At 46.2% G+C, this 21,194-nt stretch overlaps 1 protein-coding gene across 3 annotated transcripts in view; it reads right to left on the bottom strand.

Moving 5' to 3' along the window:
* Positions 1-1,479: 1,479 nt before the first annotated feature.
* Positions 1,480-21,194, bottom strand: part of kcnd3 (potassium voltage-gated channel, Shal-related subfamily, member 3) — a 448,844-nt gene continuing 429,129 nt past the window's right edge. For 2 of the 3 annotated variants that reach the window (XM_072480145.1, XM_072480146.1), the window contains 3 exons: positions 18,320-18,379; positions 10,567-10,817; positions 1,480-5,451 (listed from right to left, as the gene is read on the bottom strand). In XM_072480145.1, the coding sequence (XP_072336246.1) occupies positions 5,253-5,451; positions 10,567-10,817; positions 18,320-18,379 (510 nt within the window). In that variant the 3' untranslated portion in view covers positions 1,480-5,252. The remainder of the gene's footprint in view (positions 5,452-10,566; positions 10,818-18,319; positions 18,380-21,194) is intronic. The other variant, XM_072480147.1, reaches the window with a different exon arrangement.

Genomic DNA, 21,194 nt, shown 5'->3' with positions numbered 1-21,194 from the left:
CCATAATTGAATTCAAATTTAAATTTCTTTACCCAGGGAGTGGTGAGCCTGTGGAATTCGCTATCACAGAAGGCAGTGTATGTTTTCAATAAGATGTTAGATATAGCTCTTGGGGCAAAAGGGATCGACGGATATGGGGGGAAAGTGGGAACAAGTTACTGAGCTGGATGATAAGCCACAATCATAATGCGTGGCCGAGCAGGTGCAAAGGGCTGAATGGCCACCTCCGGTCCTATTTTCTATATTTCCATGTTTCTTAGATTTCATACAGGTGTCAATAATTATGAAGAACTTTGATAGGGTAAATGGAGAGGGACTGTTTCCACTGGCACATGGTAATCACAGGCAAACAGATTTTAGATCATTGGCAAAATACTCAGGGGGAGATGATGGAGATTTTTATGAAGCAAGGTGTTATGATCTGGAAGGTGTTGCCTGAAAGGGTGGTGGAAGCTGACTCAATAGGCACTTTCAAAAGGGAATAAATAAGTACTTAAATAGAGAGTTACGGGAAAGAGCAGATGACGATAGGACTTATTGGATGGCAGGATGGGCATAATGAGATGAATGGCCTCCTTCTCTGATGTAAGGTTTTATGTAGATATTACAAAGGTGATTCTTCAATTTCATGTTCCCACCTGGGAACGTGACTCAGAATGAAGACATCATGAGAAACGGCTGGTGAGTTTGCTTTGGGAATTTGTTTTATCATTGGCTGGTGGTTGGGGAAGCTATCCTTTGTGAAATGGGCCACCTCTTTGTTTCAGATAGTGTTTTGTTTTAAAGAAGTAGTTCTTGGCCATGGGCATTACTGACAAAGCTGGCATTTAGCGCCCATCCCTAACTGCCCATGAGAAGGAGGTGGTGAGCTGCCTTCTTCAACTGCAACATCCATGTGGTGTAGGTACACCCACAGTGAACATAGAACATACAGTGCAGAAAGAGGCCATTTGGCCCATTGAGTTTGCACCGACCCATTTAAGCCTTCCCCCCTATCCCCGTAGCCCAATAACCCCATCTAACCTTTTTGGACACTAAGGGCAATTTAGCATGGCCAATCCACCTAACCTGCACGTCTTTGGACTGTGGGAGGAAACCGGAGCACCCGGAGGAAACCCATGCAGACACGGGGAGAACGTGCAGACTCCGCACAGACAGTGTCCCAGTGGGGAATTGAACCTGGGACCCTGGCGCTGTGAAGCCACAGTGCTGGCCACATGTGCTACCGTGCTGTTTGTTAGCGAGGGAGTTCCGAGGTTTTGACTCAGTGACAGTGAAGGAACGGCTGATATGTTTCCAAGTCGGGCGGTAGGTGACTTGGAGGGGATCTTAAAGGTGGTGATGTTCCCACGCGCCATCTGTCCTTAATCTTCTAGGTGGTAGAAGTCACAAGAGGAGGTGTTGAAGAAGCCTTGGCAAGTTGTTGCAGTGTCACCACAAAGGGAGCCCGGGCTAAATTGAAGAGGCATCACACTTGGCGACAAAGAGAATGTCTCACCACTATCAAGTTTATTGACCTCTTCTACTGTACGATGAATACAGAGATCATCCGATGCTGAGAATATATGACCATAGGCACTTTCCCTACACTGTCTTCCTGTTGAACTGTGATGGAGAATTCCAAAAGTTTTTTCATCTTAATCTTCAACAGGAAGGTCTCAATACAAATATTAAAAATGGGACTAGTTAAAATAATACAAACACAGCACAGAGTCCAGGAAAAAAAAACACAAGAACATGAAGCCATTCTAATAGTCTAGGTACATTTCACATGTGACTGCTACAAATGGGTTGCAACTGTGTTGAAATACTACTTCTCAGCCCATCTGGTAGAATAGGGTGCAATAATGGCAACACATTGGATATTGGGTCTGATAAACAAAGTGAAACTGACTTCAAACTCAGCCTTATCAATCTGGAGAAAGAAAAACAGATTAGGAAAGAATGGATGTTCTTCAGACACACGGGGTATATTACTGTTATTGACATGAAGAGCGGTGTGTCCATATCCTCCCTCTTTTCCAGCCACCCCTAACATTACGGTCAATTCTGAACAATCCATACTCCATTCAATATCAACAACACAAAAAAGATTTGCTCAGGTTTGGGATTTGAGAAGGTTCTTTGTAAACTCTCCAACTCCGGAATTTTGTATGCCGCTTTGAAACCCAAATACTTGTTCCTGAAAGAGGATGGGGAGGTTGGGAGAAGGCAGAGGAGTGCAGGAGAGGAGCGGGAAGCGGAGTGAGGAAGGGAAGGAGAATGCAGGAGAGGGAAGGGGAATGGAGGGAAGGGGAGCTGAGTGAGAAATGTGGAATGGTAGGGGGAGGCGGGTGAGGGGAAAGAGGGGAGGGGAAGGGAGGGGAGTGAAGGAGAATGGGGGCTGGTGTATAGCAGGCAATTAGGAAAATGTGTGTGTGGGAAGGGGAAGGCAGAAATCGTATTAGTCAAAGACCTATCTAGAAATATCGATGACTTGAAGACCTTTTTTAACCCCTGCTCTCTGAGATTAAATCACGCAAACCCTAAAATAATCTGCGAGTGTTAGCTTTTCCTTCTCATGGATTTCCACGGTGAGGTTAAGGATGGATATATTCCCGCTTAACTCCCAGAGGAGGGCTACCAGGAAAATTGGTAACTCCCACCATGGATGCTTGCGGCTAATTCCAGAACCCATCAGAATCCGGGGGCTGGGGTGGGTTAAGGGGAGGGGGTTGCCTCATCTCGCTACCCGGTGAATAACTGAGTCACAAAAATGAAAGGCTACAGATGTTAGCCAAAACGATTGGAATGGAGGGGTTTCCTAACAAATGCGGCTTCTGACGGCACCTTCATTGTGTGCACCCTCATGCTGTCTTTCCTACCTCAGCAGTGCCTGCCTTTTCTGATGGGCTGCTGACCGGTCAGCGATGTGGGCCTTCTCAGTGGGCCTCCTTCCCCTGGATGATTAATTGGAAGGTGAACATGGCGGTGGCCAGTTCGGAACTTGCCTCATTTGAAGTTCCACTGGCGGGCGCCTTAGCGACAAGCACAGGCTTGGGCCCCATACAAGGTCCCAACGTGGAATTCCTGACACCCCCGCGAAAATTCAGTTCAAAGATTTCTGATTCAGTTCAAAGATTTCACCGAAGTTAGAATGGTAAACCAGGGCAACCATCACTCAAATTAATGGGGAAATGTCATGAATCCGTGTGTAGATATTGGGGATGTGGGTGCGCATTAACCGTTATTTTCCATTAAAATGAGGTTGGAAAATTGCAAGCTGTGTCGGCAAGAATTTCCAATATGTGCCCCCAGTGTTGCATTTCATTGCTGTTTGTGGGACTTTGCTATGCACAAATTAGTTGGTTTTTTCTAGAAAGAGATTCAAAGGTAGTTAATTGGCTGTTAAGTGCATTGAAACATTCTGAAGATGTGAAAGGTGTTTATATATTTCTTTCCTTGCCGACTTCTCCCTCATCCGTTGAGAGGAGCATCTAGCCTCATGCCCCTTTAGACTTCTTTCTGCATCTTACATCTTGATCTTTTTTGTGCCCTTGTTTGTTAGAAGTGTGAGCTGATAATGGCACAGTGAGGACAATGGAACATCTGGAACCCCTTGACTGATGGGGAAAAAAGCAGAGGAAGGACTAAGAAAGAGGTTTCGCAAATTAGAGTCAAATCAATCCTTCTTTCCCTATCTTTTACTTCTCTTTCCAAACCTAAGCTCTGGAATTCCCTCCCTAAACCTCTCACTTTCAGTCTCATCCTTTAAGTTACTCCTTGAAGTCAATTTCTTTGGCCAAGCTTTGGGGCATTTATCAACGCTAAGGGGGATATATAAATGCAAGTTTTTGTTGCTGTTAACTGGGTACTTTTTAATGACCAGCTTCTGAATTTGACATTGGCTCTGAAACTGCCTGCACCCTCTGTCCTTGGCCCCTCTACTGGACCATTGAATTTCTGCATGAGTTTGAGGAACAGCAGCCCATCTTTCAAAAGGGCAATTTCCAGCCTTTTGGACTCAATGTTGAGTTTAACCCATTCCAGATCTTAACCACTAGCTGCATTTATTCAGAGGGCAGCTATTGGTAATAATTTTGCTATTCCCATTTACATCTCCGCGAGACTCAACCTTTACTTCTTTACTTGCTTCATCCCCATTTTCTTTTGCCTTGCTCCATCATCCCTTTCAGCATTTCACCTCTCCTGTCTTCCAGATATACCACGTCTGTCATTTTCCTCCCTTTCCCTGACCCTGTATTTGCTGAAGACCCGTTACAGCTCGAACATATTCCAGTTCTAATGAAAGGTTGTTGACCTGAAACGTTACTCTGTTTCTCTTTCGGCAGACGCCGTCGGACCTCCTGAATGTTTCCAGCATTTTGCTTTGTGTGTTTTATTTCATCCAAACCAAGCCTGAAATTCTGGAAAGAGGAAGTGAAACATTTTAAGAATAAAGCGAGTCTCCCAAATTTTCAATTCACACTTAAGTTTTTTTTTGCAAAATACGGAAACCATTTTTTTCCTCAGCTAACTCTAATAAAGTCACACTACGTAAGTGAGAGAGTGAACGGAATGAAACTGGGAAGAGAGAAATCAGTGCATGGGATGACTTAATTTGCTGGGTACCATGTTCTGCTCACAACACGCACACAGACTGTACTAAACCGACAAACACCATGTTCACACAATGCTGTTTCTTGTGAGCACACAGAGATGTTACATGGATTAAACAGCAGAAATGAAAGCTCTTCTTGTTGCTCTAGACCATAAGCAGACGGGTTACCCGCCATCAGCGGTTAATAGCTGTCCTCTATTCCACGTGTAACTGCACACTAGAAACGTGTCAAAAGGTGGGTGACTGCAACAACACCTGGAGCCTAAATCTCTTTGTCTTTAGTGAGTCGCCGCTCTTTAGTTTTTAAGTTACTCTTCCATGCGAGGAAAAAAAAATCCTGCTCGCCCTTTTCGAAATTGGCTCGCCTTGTCACCTTTCCAATTTGTGAATAAATATTATCCATCTTAAACGTCACCTAAGATAGGTGCAGTACTTAAAAATGAAGCAAGGGGGAGCTGGCTCCTTTTTTAACTCCTGGTGCTCCAAAGTGTCCCCGCATTGGGCCTCCCTAGTGTTGATCCTCTTTACGCAGGGATTGGTCTCATCCACAGTTCCCCCTTCTCACCCTTGCCATGCGGTTGCCAGTGTCATGCGATCTTGAGGATGTCAGGTGACTGAGAGCTGGGGCAGGGGGCTTTGTTTTTTTTTTGTTTTACAAGGCGGACACTTTTACAATATTGCAGCTTGTGGTTTTCATGCTGGTGCTGGACTGGTTGGGGACGGCGGGTCGATTCTCCCCCTCGGGTGTGGTGCCAGGCGGTGTGGGGATGCTGATTATTGCCGTGGTGATTTGAGAGCTCTTGCAGTTGATTCTCAGACTCTCCTCGGACTTATCATTCAGGCTGGAACGACTGCAACGAGGGCGGAAAAAAATAATAATACAGTGGTTACCGCCTCCAACTCGAACACTGGCTTTAGCAACATAGAGAACAGAGGTCGCCCATTCAGCCCTTCAGAACCTCCCTTCTCACCCCGCCCCCCACCATTCAGTTATATCATTGCTGATTTGTACCACATCAGCATGCGAGCTGTGGTGTAGTGGTATTGTCACTGGACTAGTAATCCAGAGACCCAGGGTAATGCTCTGGGGAAATGGGTTCGAATCCCACCAGGGCAGGTGGTGGAATCTGAATTCAATAAAATTAAACGTCTAATGACGACCATGAAACCATTGTTGATTGTCGTAAAAAAAACCATCTGGTTCATTATTGTCCTTTAGGGAAGGAATTCTGTCATCCTTGTCTGGCCTACAGGTGACTCCAGACCCATAGCAATCTGGTTCACTCTTAAATGCGCTCAGGGATGGGCAATAAACACTAGCCTGTCCAGCGACACCCCGAACAAATAAAACAATGAACTGAAGTCGACTATTTAGCCCTTCAGAACCTCTCCCTCCCCCGCCCCCCCCCCCCGCCCCCCCGCCCCCCCCCCCCCGGCTTAGTCTTAATTTGGAGAATATATCCACTTTTTAGGTTTGTGACCCGATAATATGGCCAAACGTGACGACGCTCCAAACTGAGGAGAGCTGTCAAGGTTATTTATCCATTTATAATGCATTCAGAAAGTTTTAAAAAAATCCTTCCCCCTCTTGTTTCCGTGCTTTATTTGACTGAATACTAAAATGCAGCAAGCGCTTTGTTTGTGGAATCTAGTAAATAGGCTACAATGATGAAGTATTAATAGATTTCTCAAACATCAGTGAGTGTTAATGCTTCATTGGGCAGTTATCCTACCCTGATCACTCCTCAATCAAAATCAGCAGATTAACAGATCATTTATTTAATTGATATCTGTGGATCATTTACTGTACTCGGCTACTGGGTCAGTCTGCAAAACGAATGAGGACGAATCTAATAACTTTGGGATCTCCGGAGAATGCGAAAGGTGCTGCATAAATTAAAATCCTTAAAAGAAATATGGCTCAGTGTTATTTTTGCTTCGTTAATTGTTCAACATGGGTCAACAGTGGGCAGCACGGTAGCACAAGTGGATAGCACTGTGGCTTCACAGCGCCAGGGTCCCAGGTTCGATTCCCCGCTGGGTCACTGTCTGTGCGGAGTCTGCACGTGCTCCCCCGTGTCTGCGTGGGTTTCCTCCGGGTGCTCCGGTTTCCTCCCACAGTCCAAAGACGTGCAGGTTAGGTGGATTGGCCATGATAAATTGCCCTTAGTGACCAAAAAGGTTAGGAGGGGTTATTGGGCTACGTTGATAGGGTGGAAGTGAGGGCTTAAGTGGGTCAGTGCAGACCTGATGGGCCAAATGGCCTCCTTCTGTACTGTGTGTTCTAAAAAAACATAGAGTCCACAGTCTATCCTAGATCTCCTTCAGCCTCTTGTGAGTTGGTCCAATGGCACTCAATAAGTATGCTTCCTATTTTTACTTCCACTGTGTAAATTCTTGGACAGATCTGAGCTAAATTTTATCTGCCTTGGTTCTGCCCATTTGTAAACTTGCCCTTTCTTCAGACCCACAGCTCGGCTGCAACAGCCTTCAATAGCAGCTTGTTTGACCAGCACCCCGTCCACCACCTTAAACATTCACTCCCTCCACCACTGGCACACACTGGCAGCTGTGTGAACCAGCCCAGGGTGCACGGCAGTGACTTGCCAGGGCTTCTTCGACTCTACCATCCTGAAGGGAACGGCAGCAGGTGAAGGGAAACGCTCTCATCTTCAAGCTACCCAAGAAATCACCGGCCCTCGGAAAGAGCACCCTACTTAAGCCCACACCTCCATCTTATCCCCGTAACCCAGTATCCCCACCTATCCTTTTTGGACACTAAGGGGCAATTTAGCATGGCCGATCCACCTAACCTGCACATCTGGACTGTGGGAGGAAACCGGAGCACCCAGAGGAAACCCACGCAGACACGGGGAGAACGTGCAAAACATAGGAGCAGGAAGAGACCATTCAGTCCCTATCATTCAATTAGATCATGGCTGATCTGTATATTAACTCCACCCATCTTCTTTAGGTCCGTCAGACAATTTCAATCAATGAAATCCACATGAAATATCATAATGAAGCATCGATATTCCTAAATATGAAGAATACAATAGGGCACTCATGAGGAATAACATCACATTGACTGCAACCGTTTAAGAAGGTGGCCAACCACCAATCTCTCAAGGGCATTAGGGATATGCAATAAACTCTGGTGTTGCCAATGATACCCATCTCCCAAAAATGAATAAAAATACAAGCCCAGGAGCAGAGAGACATAGAAGATAGTCCCTGTTCAAGTCAATGTCACCAGGTTGGATATGAACACATGAAATACCACATCCATGGAGATCTTGTTCATTTTGGTCAAACAGAACGTCTACCTACTGAGCGGTTAGAGACAGGAAGACTTAACCGCAATCACCAAGGTAACCCTTGCACCATTGCTTTTCATAGCAATTTATTACACATTGGACTATGCCCACAGATAGAAGATTCACATCCTCGTTGTGGTCTTTGAACAGATGTGTGTTTTTTCCTAATCTTCCAATCCATCTCCCAAGGCAAAAGGAGGAAATCCAAAGTAGTCTTCTATTCCTGAGCACAGCCACATAGAATCATAGAATTTACAGTGCAGAAGGGCCATTCGGCCCATGAAGTCTACACTGGCCCTTGGAAAGAGCACCCAACTTAGCCCCCGCCTCCACCCTCTTCCTGTTATCCAGTCACCCCACCAACCATTTTGACACTACGGGGCAATTTACCATGGCCAATCCACCTAACCTGCACATCTTTGGAGTGTGGGAGGAAACCGGAACATCCGGAGGAAACCCACACAGACACGGGGAGAAAGTGCAAACAACCACGCCGGCGGGGTTGGCGCCGTGCCAGCTGGCGCGGAAGGGCTTGGCGCCGTGCCAACCGGCAGCGAAGGGCCTCTGCCGGCCGGCACGAGTTGGCGCATGCGCAGGAGTGCCAGCGTGTGCTGGCGTCATCCCAGCACATGGGCGTTCTTCTCCACGCCGGCCATGGCGGAGGTTGACAGCAGCCGGCGCAGAGGAAAAAGAGTGCCCCCACGGCACAGGCCCGCCCGCGGATCGGTGGGCCCCGATCGCGGGCCAGGCCAGCCATCGCGGGCCGGAGAATCGCCGGGGGGGGGGGGGGGGGCGCTGCCAACAGCCCGCGACCAGCGCGGTGCGGTTCCCTCCCCCAGCAAAACCCCGGCACCGGAGAATTCGGCAGCCAGCGTCGGGCATTCACGCCACCCCCGGCGATTCTCCGACCCGGCGGGGGGGTCGGAGAATCCCGTCCAGTTTTCCCCAAACATTGAAACAGCAGAGTGTTTATCAATATTTGATGTGTTATCTTCAATAATAAATCAGCAAGTAACTATTCAGAGCTCTAAGTGTTTTGAAAAATGAATGAACTTATCCATTACACCAAAAGTTGTAAAGTCGGATTGAATGAGCAGCTTTTAGATCAACGTGTTGCTCAAGGTATTGTACATTAATATCTGTTTCCTCTTTAAAAACAGTATTTTATACCAATCATGAACAGTAAACACTCAGTTATGGTGAGCAATATATACACACCCAGCACCAAATGCCTTGCATTGGTTGTGTTGAGATGGGTGATGGTTAAACTACCATGGCGAAGGTGAGACACGCAAATGGGGGCCGATCTCGCCTCCTGTGTGAGGCTACTGGTTCTGTTCCTTTTTTTTCTTAAATTAAAAAACAAAATTTAGAGTACCTAAATATTTTTTTCCAATTAAGGGGCAATTTAATGTGGCCAATCCACCTACTCTGCACATCTTTGGGTGAAACCCATGCAACACGGGGAGAATGTGCAAACTCCAGATGGAGGGTGACCAGGGCCGGGATCGAACCTGGGCCCTCGGCGCCATGAGGCAGCAGTGCTAACCACTGCGCCACCGTGCTGCCCTTCTGGTTCTGTTCATGTGCCAGCAGGGAAATGACCCAGAGCAGTTCATATGATCACATGCAAGGAAACAGGCCACTCTCCATTATACCTGTGCTACCTCTTTGAAAGAGTTATCCAATTAGTCCCACTCTTGCCCTGCTCTTTCCCCATAGACCCGCAAAGTTTCCCATTTCAAGTATTTATTCCCTTTGAAAATTATTATTGATTCAACCTTTCAGGCAGTGCATTTCAGGTCACAACAACTGTTGTGTAAAAAAAAACCAAATCTAATCCCGCTCCTTTTCTCAATTGGCTATATATATATTTAACTTTGCTGCTGATACCTAAGATTTATTTAAATGGGGCAGCACGGTAGCGCATTGGTTAGCACTGCTGCCTCATGGCGCCGAGGTCCCAGGTTCGACCCTGGCTCTGGGTCACTGTCCGTGTGGAGTCTACACATTCTCCCCGTGTTTGCGTGGGTTTCATCCCCACAACCCAAAGATGTGCAGGGCAGGTGGATTGGCCACGCTAAATTGCCCCTTAATTGGAAAAAATTAATTGGGCACTCTAAATTTATTTAAAAAACGATTTATTTGAATGAAAGGGGCCTAAAGGTGTAACAGTCCCTAAAACTCACTGTCATACTTTTCTGGAAATTCATGGAAGTACTCTCTCTCCAGTCTCCCTCCCTCAACTCCTTTCCCCTTCAAGGCACCATGCCCTAAGAGGGCATTGGCAACCACAGACTTCCATTAGATTGGGCCATGATTATGCTTGGCAAGATACTGCAGTGGTCTGCTGTTGCCTTCTGCAGGATGGATGGCAGGAAACTCCCTTAATACCTGCCATCAGGTGGACTTGAAGGATTTGCAGGCTGATAATCAACCACATTATGGATACACCTTCCATGGCCATCAAGTCCTGAAGTGGGACTTGAACCCAGAGCTTCTGGGCCCAGAGGTAGGGACGCTACCCACTGCACCGTAAGACCTCCCTCCTCAACGCCAACCAGGTAATTCCTCAAAAAAAACCTATCACCCTTGTGGAAGCAGATCTGTAGGCCGCCTGCTGTCGACGAACGAGCCCTCTGGTGTTACCTGGTGTTGAAGGAGGCCTGCTCTCCACTCTGGATGTGAATGGTGCTGAGTTCCTGCATGCTTCTCAGCTGAGCTGCTGACACGCTGGAGTTGGGAAGGTGAGTGGACTTCTTGTTACTCCGGCGGGAGCAGCAGGTACTTGTTGTCCCAGACTCGGAGGACAGAGACGGGCTGTGAGTTGATGGGCAGTTCTGCATTGAACCCTCCAGGCAGTTCTGTTCGTACATTGGCTCATCAAGCAACTCATGGTTCTGATAAAATGTGAGAGGAGATGAAATGTTTAAACTGTGAACACACTGTGCATAGCACTTATCACAACACCTTTGGCACAAAATAACAAACTGCATAGACCCAGCTGGCAGTTTGTAATTCTGACATTCGTATATAAAAGTTAACGCGGCTTCATCTATGTGAGAATATTTTTCTGCGTGCCATGATGAGTGATATTAGCATTGACTAATGGAATTCCCTCCATTTCAATAGCCAAAGCAAACATGAACATTCTAAGAAGCAGCTAAGAAGCAGATAAAACCAATAGCCCAGCAATAGCCTCCGCTTCAAACTTATATTGCACAATGTAAGCTGCACAGCAATTTTTAAAAAATTCCTTTAAAAAATAAATTTAGAGTGCCCAATTCATTTTTTCCAATTAAGGGGCAATTTAGCGTGGCCAATCCACCTAGCCTGCACGTCTTTTGGGTTGTGGGGGCAAAACCCACGCAAACACGGGGAGAATGTGCAAACGCCACACGGACAATGACCCAGAGCCGGGATCGAACCTGGGACCATGAGGCAGCTGTGCTAACCACTGCGCCACCGCGCTGCCCTGCATTTTTAAGGAACTTGCATTTATATAGCACCGCTCACAACCTCGGGACACCCCAAAGGGCTTTGCAGCAAATTAAATAATTTTTCTGAAGTATAGTTACTGTTGTAGTGGAGGAAGAACGGTGGTCAATTTAAGCACAGCAAGCCCCCACAAACTGCAATGAGATAATATTCAGATCATCGGCTTTGGTGACATTTGTCGAGGGGTAACTATTGGTGAGGACACAAGGGGGAAAAAAACTTTCGTCCCTCAGAATAATACTGTGGGAGATTTTACATCCACAGGAGAGGGCTGATGGGACTTCGACTTAAGTTTGAACCAAATGCTGGCACCACTGATGGTGCAGCCCTCCTTCAACACCGCCCAGGGGTATCAGCCTCAATTAAAACTGCTCAAGTGTTCGGAGTGGGATTTAGACAAATAATTTTATGACTCAGAGGTGAGAATGCCACTCACCAAGCCACGGCTGACAGCTAAATACCCCATGATGTATTTTGGGTAAGATTGTCAAGCCGGAGTCATTAGGGTGGCACAGTGGTTAGCACTGCTGCCTCACAATTCGAGCTTTGGGTCACTGTCTGTGCGGAGTCTGCACGTTGTCCCCATCTCGGCGTGGGTTTCCTCCGGGTGCTCCGGTTTCCTCCCACAGTCCAAAGATGTGCAGATTAGGTGGATTAGACAAGCCTCTTAGAGTCCAAAGGTGTGCTGGGGGTTAGGTGGGATTATGGGGTAAGGGGGTAGGGTGGTCGGGAGGGGGCTAAGTCGGGTGCTCTTTCAGAGGATTGATGCAGATTTGATGGGCTAAATGGCTCCTTCTGTCCTGTCGGGATTCTATAATTGAATGAATTGTTGCTGAACTGAAAACGCTGTTGTTTTGGTGAATAATTATTAGGACCTGAATTGAGGCAAAACCAAACTCTAGATAGACTGTACTTCATAGACGGTACAGGGGAGATCGTGAAATATGGTGGGTGGCCTTCCTTCCCCCTCCCTCCCACCCTTGATCTTTCTCCACTATTATGGTGGGCAGGGAAGGCATCAGATAGCTCGCCTACCCTGAGACTCATTCGGGCCTTTAAGTAACCAATCATTTTACCTCTGCTGCTGTTTTACGCAGGGCAGGTAAAGGTGATGGTCCAACAGCTTTCACTGCGAGGGTGGCTGTTGGGCAGGAAAAGTGGGCACCGGCTTTGGGGTGGAGGGGTCCCCTCTGCCCACAGAAATACCGCCCCCTAAGACCGCTTCCCGTCTTTAACCTCCCCCCCTGGACTCTCTAATCTGGCTCCCACCCCTCTCAATAATATCAATATGCTCCTTGCTGATAATATTATCACTTCTGATGCATCCTTTGCACTAAATGAAAAATAAAGAATTGAAGGACTCATCGATGCAGGAATGTCTCTTTAAGCTATTCCAAGGCAATCCAGCCAATACAAATTAACAGCATCCATTTCTTGTTTCCTGCATTTTGAATTTGAATAAAGGATGTACACTTTTAGAAATAGAAGTTACTTTGGTGAAATCAAACAATTCTCATGAGAGTGAGACTGAAAACCACTCACACTAATGTCATATTTTATGTGACCCACTACTTCTCAGTGCCTTTCTTAGGAATGATTGATGCTGGGGGGGAAGTTCTTCTCTTAGTTTCACACAGTAATTATGTTCAGCTAATCTGATAATAATACCAGCACCTTTAAGGAGGAGGGAGGTTAAAGAAAGCAAGTTTAAGTATTGCCGAGAACAAAGAACAAAGAAAAGTACAGCACAGGAACAGGCCCATCGGCCCTCCAAGCCATTGCCGACCATGCTGCCCGACTAAACTAAAATCTTCTACACTTCCTGGGTCCGTATCCCTCTATTCTCATCCTATTCATGTATTTGTCAAGATGCCCCTTTAATGTCACTATCGTCTCTGCTTCCACCACCTCCTCCGGCAGCGAGTTCCAGGCACCCACTACCCTCTGTGTAAAAAACTTGCCTCGTACATCTCCTCTAAACCTTGCCCCTCGCACCTTAAACCTATACCCCCTTGTAATGGACCCCTCTACCCTGGGGAAAAGCCTCTGACTATCCACTCTGTCTATGCCCCTCATAACTTTGTAGACAATGGGGTGGGTTGGGTTGGGTGTGATGGGGTATGGGGTTGAAGGCGATGGGATGTGATGTGGTGGGATGGGATGGAGTGGATTGCTGTGCGTTGTGGAGGAATAAGGTGGGATGGGTTGGGAAGGGATGGAGTGGGTTAGTTGGGGAGGAATGGGATGGGTTGGGGTACGGTCAGATGTAATAGGAGGGCATGGGTTATCTTGAGAACGGATGGAGTGAAAGGAAATGGTTGGGTTGGGGGTGGCACGGTGGCACAGTGGTTAGCACTGCTGTCTCACAGCTCCGGGGGCCCGGGTTCAATTCCGGCCTCGGGTGACTGTCTGTGTGGAGTTTGCACTTCCTCCCCGTGTCTGCGTGGGTTTCCTCCGGGTGCTCCGGTTTCCTCCCACAGTCCAAAGATGTGCAGGTTAGGTGGATCGGCCATGATAAATTGCCCCTTAGTATCCAAAACGATTTGGTGGGGTTACTGGGTTACAGGGATAGGGTGGATATGTGGGCTTAGGATGCTCTTAAACAAGGGCCGATGTAGACTCGATGGACTGAATAGCCTCCTTCTGCACTGGATTCTATGAATCTATGATTGGTGGAATGGAATAGAGGGTGGTGGTGGTAGGGGATTGGACTGTTTTTTTTTAAACCTTTAGCACTTTTAGTAGTCATGGAGGTGTCCGGAGAATGAAAGAAATGGTTAGAAGAACGTATTTACAAGTAACAAGTCCAAGTCCCAGTTGGGACCACTCTGAAACTCAGCTCCTACCTGGGCAGCTTTTATGGTATTGGATTAAATATCCCGCTAATGGCCTCTGCCTCTCAGCGGGGGATTTGCACTCCACAAGGCGAACGGGGTGTCCCGTGGGGGTTATAACAGCGCTCTATGCCCGGATGTGAAAGATGAAAATTACCACCCAGAAATGTTGGTACTGGCTGGGGACTATTAAACAACTTCATCAATGAGGTGAAAAGGGTTGCACTCTGCCTGTGAAAGAGGGACTTTCAATGTAATTGCAGAATTTGCCAATTTGTGTATGAAATAGGAACATTTGAAAGCTCCTGCCTAAAAAGGAATTCGCACATAATCATATCAAGCAAACGGTTATGGATATCTAAAATGCATTATCATCGAAGACTGCTGAAGGAAACTATAAGACCATAAGATCATAAGACATAGGAGCAGAATTAGGCCACTCGGCCCATCGAGTCTGCTCCGCCATTCAATCATGGCTGATATTTTTCTCATCCCCATTCTCCTGCCTTCTCTCGATAACCCCGATCCCCTTACTAATCAAGAACCTATCTATCTCTGTCTTAAAGACACTCAGTGATTTGGCCTCCACAGCCTTCTGTGGCAAAGAGTTCCACAGATTCACCACCCTCTGGATGAAGAAATTCCTCCTCATCTCTGTTTTAAAGGATCGTCCCTTTAGTCTGTGATGGTGCCCTCTGGTTCTAGTTTTTCCTACAAGTGGAAACATCCTCTCCACATCCACTCGACACAGGCCTCGCAGTATCCTCTATGTTTCAATAAGATCCCCCCTCATCCTTCTAAATTCCAACGAGTACAGACCCAGAGTCCTAACCCTTCCTCAAACGACAAGCTGTTCATTCCAGGGACCATTCTTGTGAACCTCCTCTGGACCCTTTCCAAGGCCAGCATATCCTGGGTTCAAGGGATGAGTAGAAGGGGGATTGTGGAACCAGATCCGAAGATCGGATTGAGATCAATCTTAGTGCAAGCTTGTTCAGCCAAATGTCAAACATGAACTAAATAATGTCTAAATTTCTATCAACACGTTTGGCAGGTTCTCCCAGGTATTTATCACTCTCTGAAAACCTTTTACTTAGCATCTATTCTAAATGCTCTTTCGGTTTCAGTGCGTTCAATGTGTATTCCTTTATGCGACTGAGAGATAATTGGCAAAATAGAAGCAGGGAAATTAGGAGGAATGATTTAAGTCCTGAGTAATTATGATCTGGAGCCCATCCCTGCAAGGTGTTGGGAGCAGATTTAATAGCAACGCAAAAGGGGATTTGATGAATACTCGAAGGAGAGAAATCTGCAGGATTATGGGGAATGAGCAGTGGGAAATGGGATTCATTGGATAGTTCTTCCAAAGAGCTAGCATGGGATGATGGGGCCACTAGACTCCTTCTGTGCCGTATAAGTATTTTAATATATATAGGAATTTTATGTTGTCGGTATATGTATGTGGGTGTGTATATATGCTTGCATATAGCTATCTGTGTATATTTTATGTATTTTTGCTTTGTATGCGCATCTGTATTTGTGTGTGTCTCTATGTATGTTGGTGGACAGTTCTATACATGTGTTTTAATGTTTAATTCTTACTGTCACAGGAAATTTCAACAAAATCTGGATTTTGCAGCATCACAGGGAAGGTGCAAAAGAGATTGAGTAGAATGGTGGCTGAGATACAGAACTTCAATTATGTGGCGATATTGGAGACGATGTGCTGTTCTCACTGAGGCAGTGGAGGCAGGTCAAGAGGAGATTTGTTGGAGGTGTTCAAAATCATGAACGGTTTTGATTGAGTAAATGAGGAGAAACTCTTTCCTGTGGCAGGCGGCTTGATAGCCTGAGGATACAGACCGAAGATGATTGACATTTCATGCATGGGGTCCTGGTTCATCCGCGGCCACAGACCCGTCAATTCTCCGGGGTGTATCGGCAGCTAGAGCCAGGTGCTCTACGCTGCTGCCCTGCTAGCCCCTCGCAAAACGGGGAATGGTGGCTGTTTTGTTCCAGTTTGCCTGGCGTAAAACGTCACCGTTCCCAGGCCGGCGTGGGGACACAGCCCCAGAATTGGTGAATCCAGCTCAAACTCCCTGAACAGGTGTTAGAAGCAGATTCAATTGTAACTTTCAAAAGGGAATTGGATAAGTAATTGAAGGGGAAATAAAATACAGGAGGCTTTGAAAGAGCAGAGGGGAATGAGACTAATTGGATCACTGTATCAAAGATCTAGCTGGGTGGCAAGGTGGCGCAGTGGTTAGCACTGCTGCCTACGGCACCGAGGACCTGGCTTCGATCCCGGCCTTGGGTCACTGTCCGTGTGGAGTTTGCACATTCTCCCTGTGCATGCATTGGTTTCACCCCCACAACCCAAAGATGTGCCTTGTAGGTGGGTTGGATACGCTAAATTGCCCCTTAATTGGGAAAGACAAAATTGAGTGCTCTAAATTTATTTAAAAAAAATCAAAGATCTAGCACAGACATGATGGGCTGAATGCCCACTTTCTATTCTGTATCATGCTCCAATACAATGAGTAAGTGAAGTGATACACTTCACGATGCAATGTAGATTTGATGAGTCATTGCTCAATGGGTTGGATCAGGGTGCGTTTTCTCTGATTTCTGCTTATTAACGGTCAAGGTCCATAGATCATGCACTCTGACCTTTGTACTCAATTGTCATTTGAGACCCTGCAATAGCTGCCTCAACTCACAAATGTTATCTCTTTATTGAATGTGTTGCTTACTTGTCACAGCATCCCCCATCTCCACCACCGGCGCACAGTGGCAGCAGTGTGTACCGTCTACAAGATGCACTGCAGCGACTCACCAAGGCTCCTTCGACAGCACTTTCCAAACCTGTGGCGTCTGCCAACCAGGAGGACAAGGACAGCTGATGGATGGGACCACTGCCACCTGCAATTTCACCTCCAAGCCAGTCTCCATCCTGACTTGGAAATATGCCACCCTTCCTTCACTTTCACTGGGTCAAAAACCTGGGACTCCTTCCCTAACTGCACGGTGGGTGTACCTGCATCACACGGACCGCAGTGGTTCAAGAAGGCAGCTCACCACCACTTCCTATAGGGAAATAGGGATGGGCAAGAAATGTTGGCCTTGCAGCAGTGCTCACATCTCAGGAACAAATAAAAGAAAAGAGACGAAATCCAGATCATCCTTCAGTGTAAAAATATGCCCAATGTGGACGTTTTGCTAAAAAACGACTTTGCTTTCTAACCAGTAAAGTAGTGAATTCCTGATATGGCCTTGGATTCCCAATCACTTCAGGCAACAAGTCACTGAAAAAGCGAAGGCATTTTATATAGAGACAAAAAATAAAATCACATTTTGATTGTTCATTAAGGGGGACGTTTTTCACTAAAATACACGGCGGTTTGACAAATGCATTGATCACTCTAGTCTTTGCATTGCTTCATTGTTTCACCTCTTCAGTCTTTTTCTATGACTCTGTTAAATCTCCATGGATACAGTTCCTTTGGCCACAGCCCCTCTACAACTGGCCTAGATCTCTGCACCCCTCTAATTCTACCTCTTGTACATCTCAAATTTTAATTGTTTCATAATTGGGTCCAGCTATGGATTCCCACCCCTCACCTAAACCTCTATGCCTCGACACCTCTCGGTCTCTTCCTAGAAGATGGTCCATAAAGCCTAACTCTTTGGTCACCTGTATTACAACCTCCTTAGGTAGCTCAGTCAATTCTTGATCTCTTATGAGGTGACTTGGGATGTTTTACAAGGTGCTACATAAATGCACATTTTGCTGCGGCTTATGAACAGGGTAAAATGTCGCACTGCACAATACCTCAAAACAACGCCAATCCGTTTGAACCCTTTAATTAAGGCACAGTGAACAGAGCCTCGCGTTAGAATGATCACCTGGAGATTGACATATCACACCCGGTGCATTCGCCAAAATCAAGGAGATCGAACACGCGGGCAGCAATCACATCACATGAGGTAAATTCACAAACCAGGTTTCCCGGGAACATGACATTTCAATTCTTGCACTGAGGCATAACTGAGAAAAGAAAAAGACATACCTTGGTAGAAGCAGATGTTCGGACTGATATGAGGGGATCATCCAGCAGGTAGGACAATCCCTAGAGAATCAACAGAAGAAAAAGAAACTCAATTGTACAATTTTGAATTTCAAGCAATTAATCTTAGCGTTGTAATTCAGACATACCAGTACAAAAGGCAAGGTATAAGGAGCAATCTGTGATGGGTACAATTCATGATCACATTCTTTAATCCTAAACATCATCTCTACTGACCTACCAGACACAAATGCAGAAATGTGTCCTTGATATAGACTCTGCAATCAAATAATTTTGTGCTCATGTGATCTCGGCACGGTAGCACAGTGGTTAGCACAGTTGCTTCACAGCTCCAGGGTCCCAGGTTTGATTCCCGACTTGGGTCACTGTCTGTGCGGAGTCTGCACGTTCTCCCTTGTCTGCATGGGTTTCCTCCGGGTACTCCGGTTTCCTCCCACAGTCCAAAGACGTGCAGATTAGTTGGATAGATGATGCTAAATTGCCCTTAGTGTCCAAAAAAAAAGGTTAGGTGGGGTTACTGAGTTACGGGAATGGGGTGGAGATGTGAGCTTGAGTAGGGTGCTCTTTCCAAGAGCTGGTGCAGACTCAATGGGTTGAATTGCCTCCTTCTGCACTGTAAATTCTATGATTCTGTGGCATGGTTTTCCACTTTTCTGACGTTAATTTCACTCGGTGCTAGCTAAAGGGGATTTGCAGAATCTAGCCAACAAACAGCCACAGCAGCCAATCACACTGAAGTATTCTCATAGACAGCAAGCTAGAAAGTAACAAGCAGGTTTGATCATTCACTTTTTAAAATAATTGTACAGAAAGCAAGATCAACATTGGGACATGCACACGGGAATAAAGCAAACGGTGAAATGTCCTTAATTTTTAAATCATGGAATGGAAAATTTGTCATTTCAGGGTCAGAGATGGTTGTTCAGAAATAATTATAGTCCAGTAGCAAGGTTCCCTCTAAGCTGCATGGGAACACATCTGCACAGCAATCTGACAATGCTGCGCAGGGAGAAAACAGGCTGTGCCGAAGCAACATTTTGTTTAAAAGGTGCGCATCCACAATTGTGTGTTAATCTTTAAGGGAGTACATAGTGAAACAAGTGGGTTATCTGCAGCAAATAGAAGTTAGAGGGAACATTGCTTCGTGCAGCATTAAAACACGGTTACTGGGTTCTTCATTTGTCGGTCACTTCATTCAGTAAAGCATAGCTTCTTCCAGGGGTTTTTGCAGCACGAACAGGGAGTTGAAATTCATGTCAATTCAACGATTTCTACTTGATTTCCATCATTGAGGACTTCAACAATACACCTTATAGAGGAGCGGGGACCACTCAAGGCAACATATGGATTTCTGCACTTAGCTGGACCTGATTGGTTGTCAGAAGTTGCTGTTGGTGAACACTGATAATTTCCCCATTATTGCAACCACATAGCCTTCATGACTGGCGTTTCAATCGGACAAGAAGTGTAATTAATTTAGCATCACTATTATTGTCAATTACAAAATTGCTGCTCGCTGTGTGTTAAGAGCGCTGACAATTGTGGGCTGCAACAAGTGTTCAGTGAATAGTTCACACTTGTTATGGTGTAATTAACTTTTATATTTAATTATCTCCATGTGGGAAGTTCTCAAGCCTGCCTTAAAATATGGAATGATGAATCTGCAAGTATAGTGACACATGGCCACATTTAACAGTCCTGGTGCAGTTAAAAGAGCTGAAAAATGAAATCGGCCACTGATTGTAGCGGGGACTGTGCAGAGCAATAGGGATGTATCGCGTAATAAGCTGTAACGAACTCCATTAACATGTTGAGCTATTCTCAGTGGTTCTGGCTTTCTATTTGTGTTATGCACAGATTTTATTATAACTTAACTAGATCATAAAATGAATTAGGAAACAATTAGCCAGAGCTAGCAACCACTCCTGCGAATGCTGAGTCCATTTTCACTTGGCAATCCATCTCATATTATTCTAGAAAATGGACATTAATAGGTTTACGAGTGAGAATTAAATTGTACAGAAGATACCTACAACTGAACAGTGCAGAGGTCACAGTGTGGTACAAGGTCAGCACGGTAGCACAGTGGTAGTACTGTTGCTTCACAGCTCCAGGATCCCAGGTTCGACTCCCATTTGGGTCACTGTCTGTGCGGAGTCTGCACGTTCTCCCCGTGTCTGTGAGGGTTTCCTCCAGGTGCTCAATTCAAAGATATGCAGGTTAGGTGGATTGGCCATGCTAAATTTCTCTTAGCGTCCAAATTGTTGGGTGGGGTTATGGGGATAGGGTAGAGGCCTGATCTTAAGTGGGGTGCTCTTTACAAAGACTGGTGCAGACTCGATGGGCTAAATGGTTTCCTTCTGCACTGTTGGTTTTTAATTCTATGAAGGTCATATTATGCGATTGGATTTTAGTTTTCCCTAATCCTGTTTTCACTTCTCGGTTGTTCTTGATTGGCTGTGCTGGGTTATGGCTTCAGGAGTCAACTTCAGTTTTCTGTGATTGTTGGCACGGTGGTACCGTGGTCAGCACTGCTGCCTAACAGCTCCTGGGTCCCAGGTTCGATTCCCGGCTTGGGTCACTGTCTGTGCGGAGTCTGCACGTTCTCCCCGTGTCTGCGTGGGTTTCCTCCTGGTTCTCGGGTTCCCTTCCACAGGCGAAAGATGTGCTGGTTAGGTGGATTGGCGATGCTAAGCTTGCCCCATAGTGTCTAAAGATGTGTAGGTTAGGTGGGGTTGGGGGGATGGGGCAGGGCTGTGGGCCTAGCTGGGGCGTTCTTTCAGACAGTTGCTGCAGACTCAATGTGTCGAATGGCCTCCTTCTGCACGGTAGGGATTCTATGCAGGAGTCTATGGAG

Source organism: Scyliorhinus torazame, chromosome 17 (genome assembly GCF_047496885.1).
Source record: "Scyliorhinus torazame isolate Kashiwa2021f chromosome 17, sScyTor2.1, whole genome shotgun sequence".
Lineage (NCBI taxonomy): Eukaryota > Metazoa > Chordata > Chondrichthyes > Carcharhiniformes > Scyliorhinidae > Scyliorhinus > Scyliorhinus torazame.
This window is presented reverse-complemented; position numbering and strand designations above follow the sequence as displayed.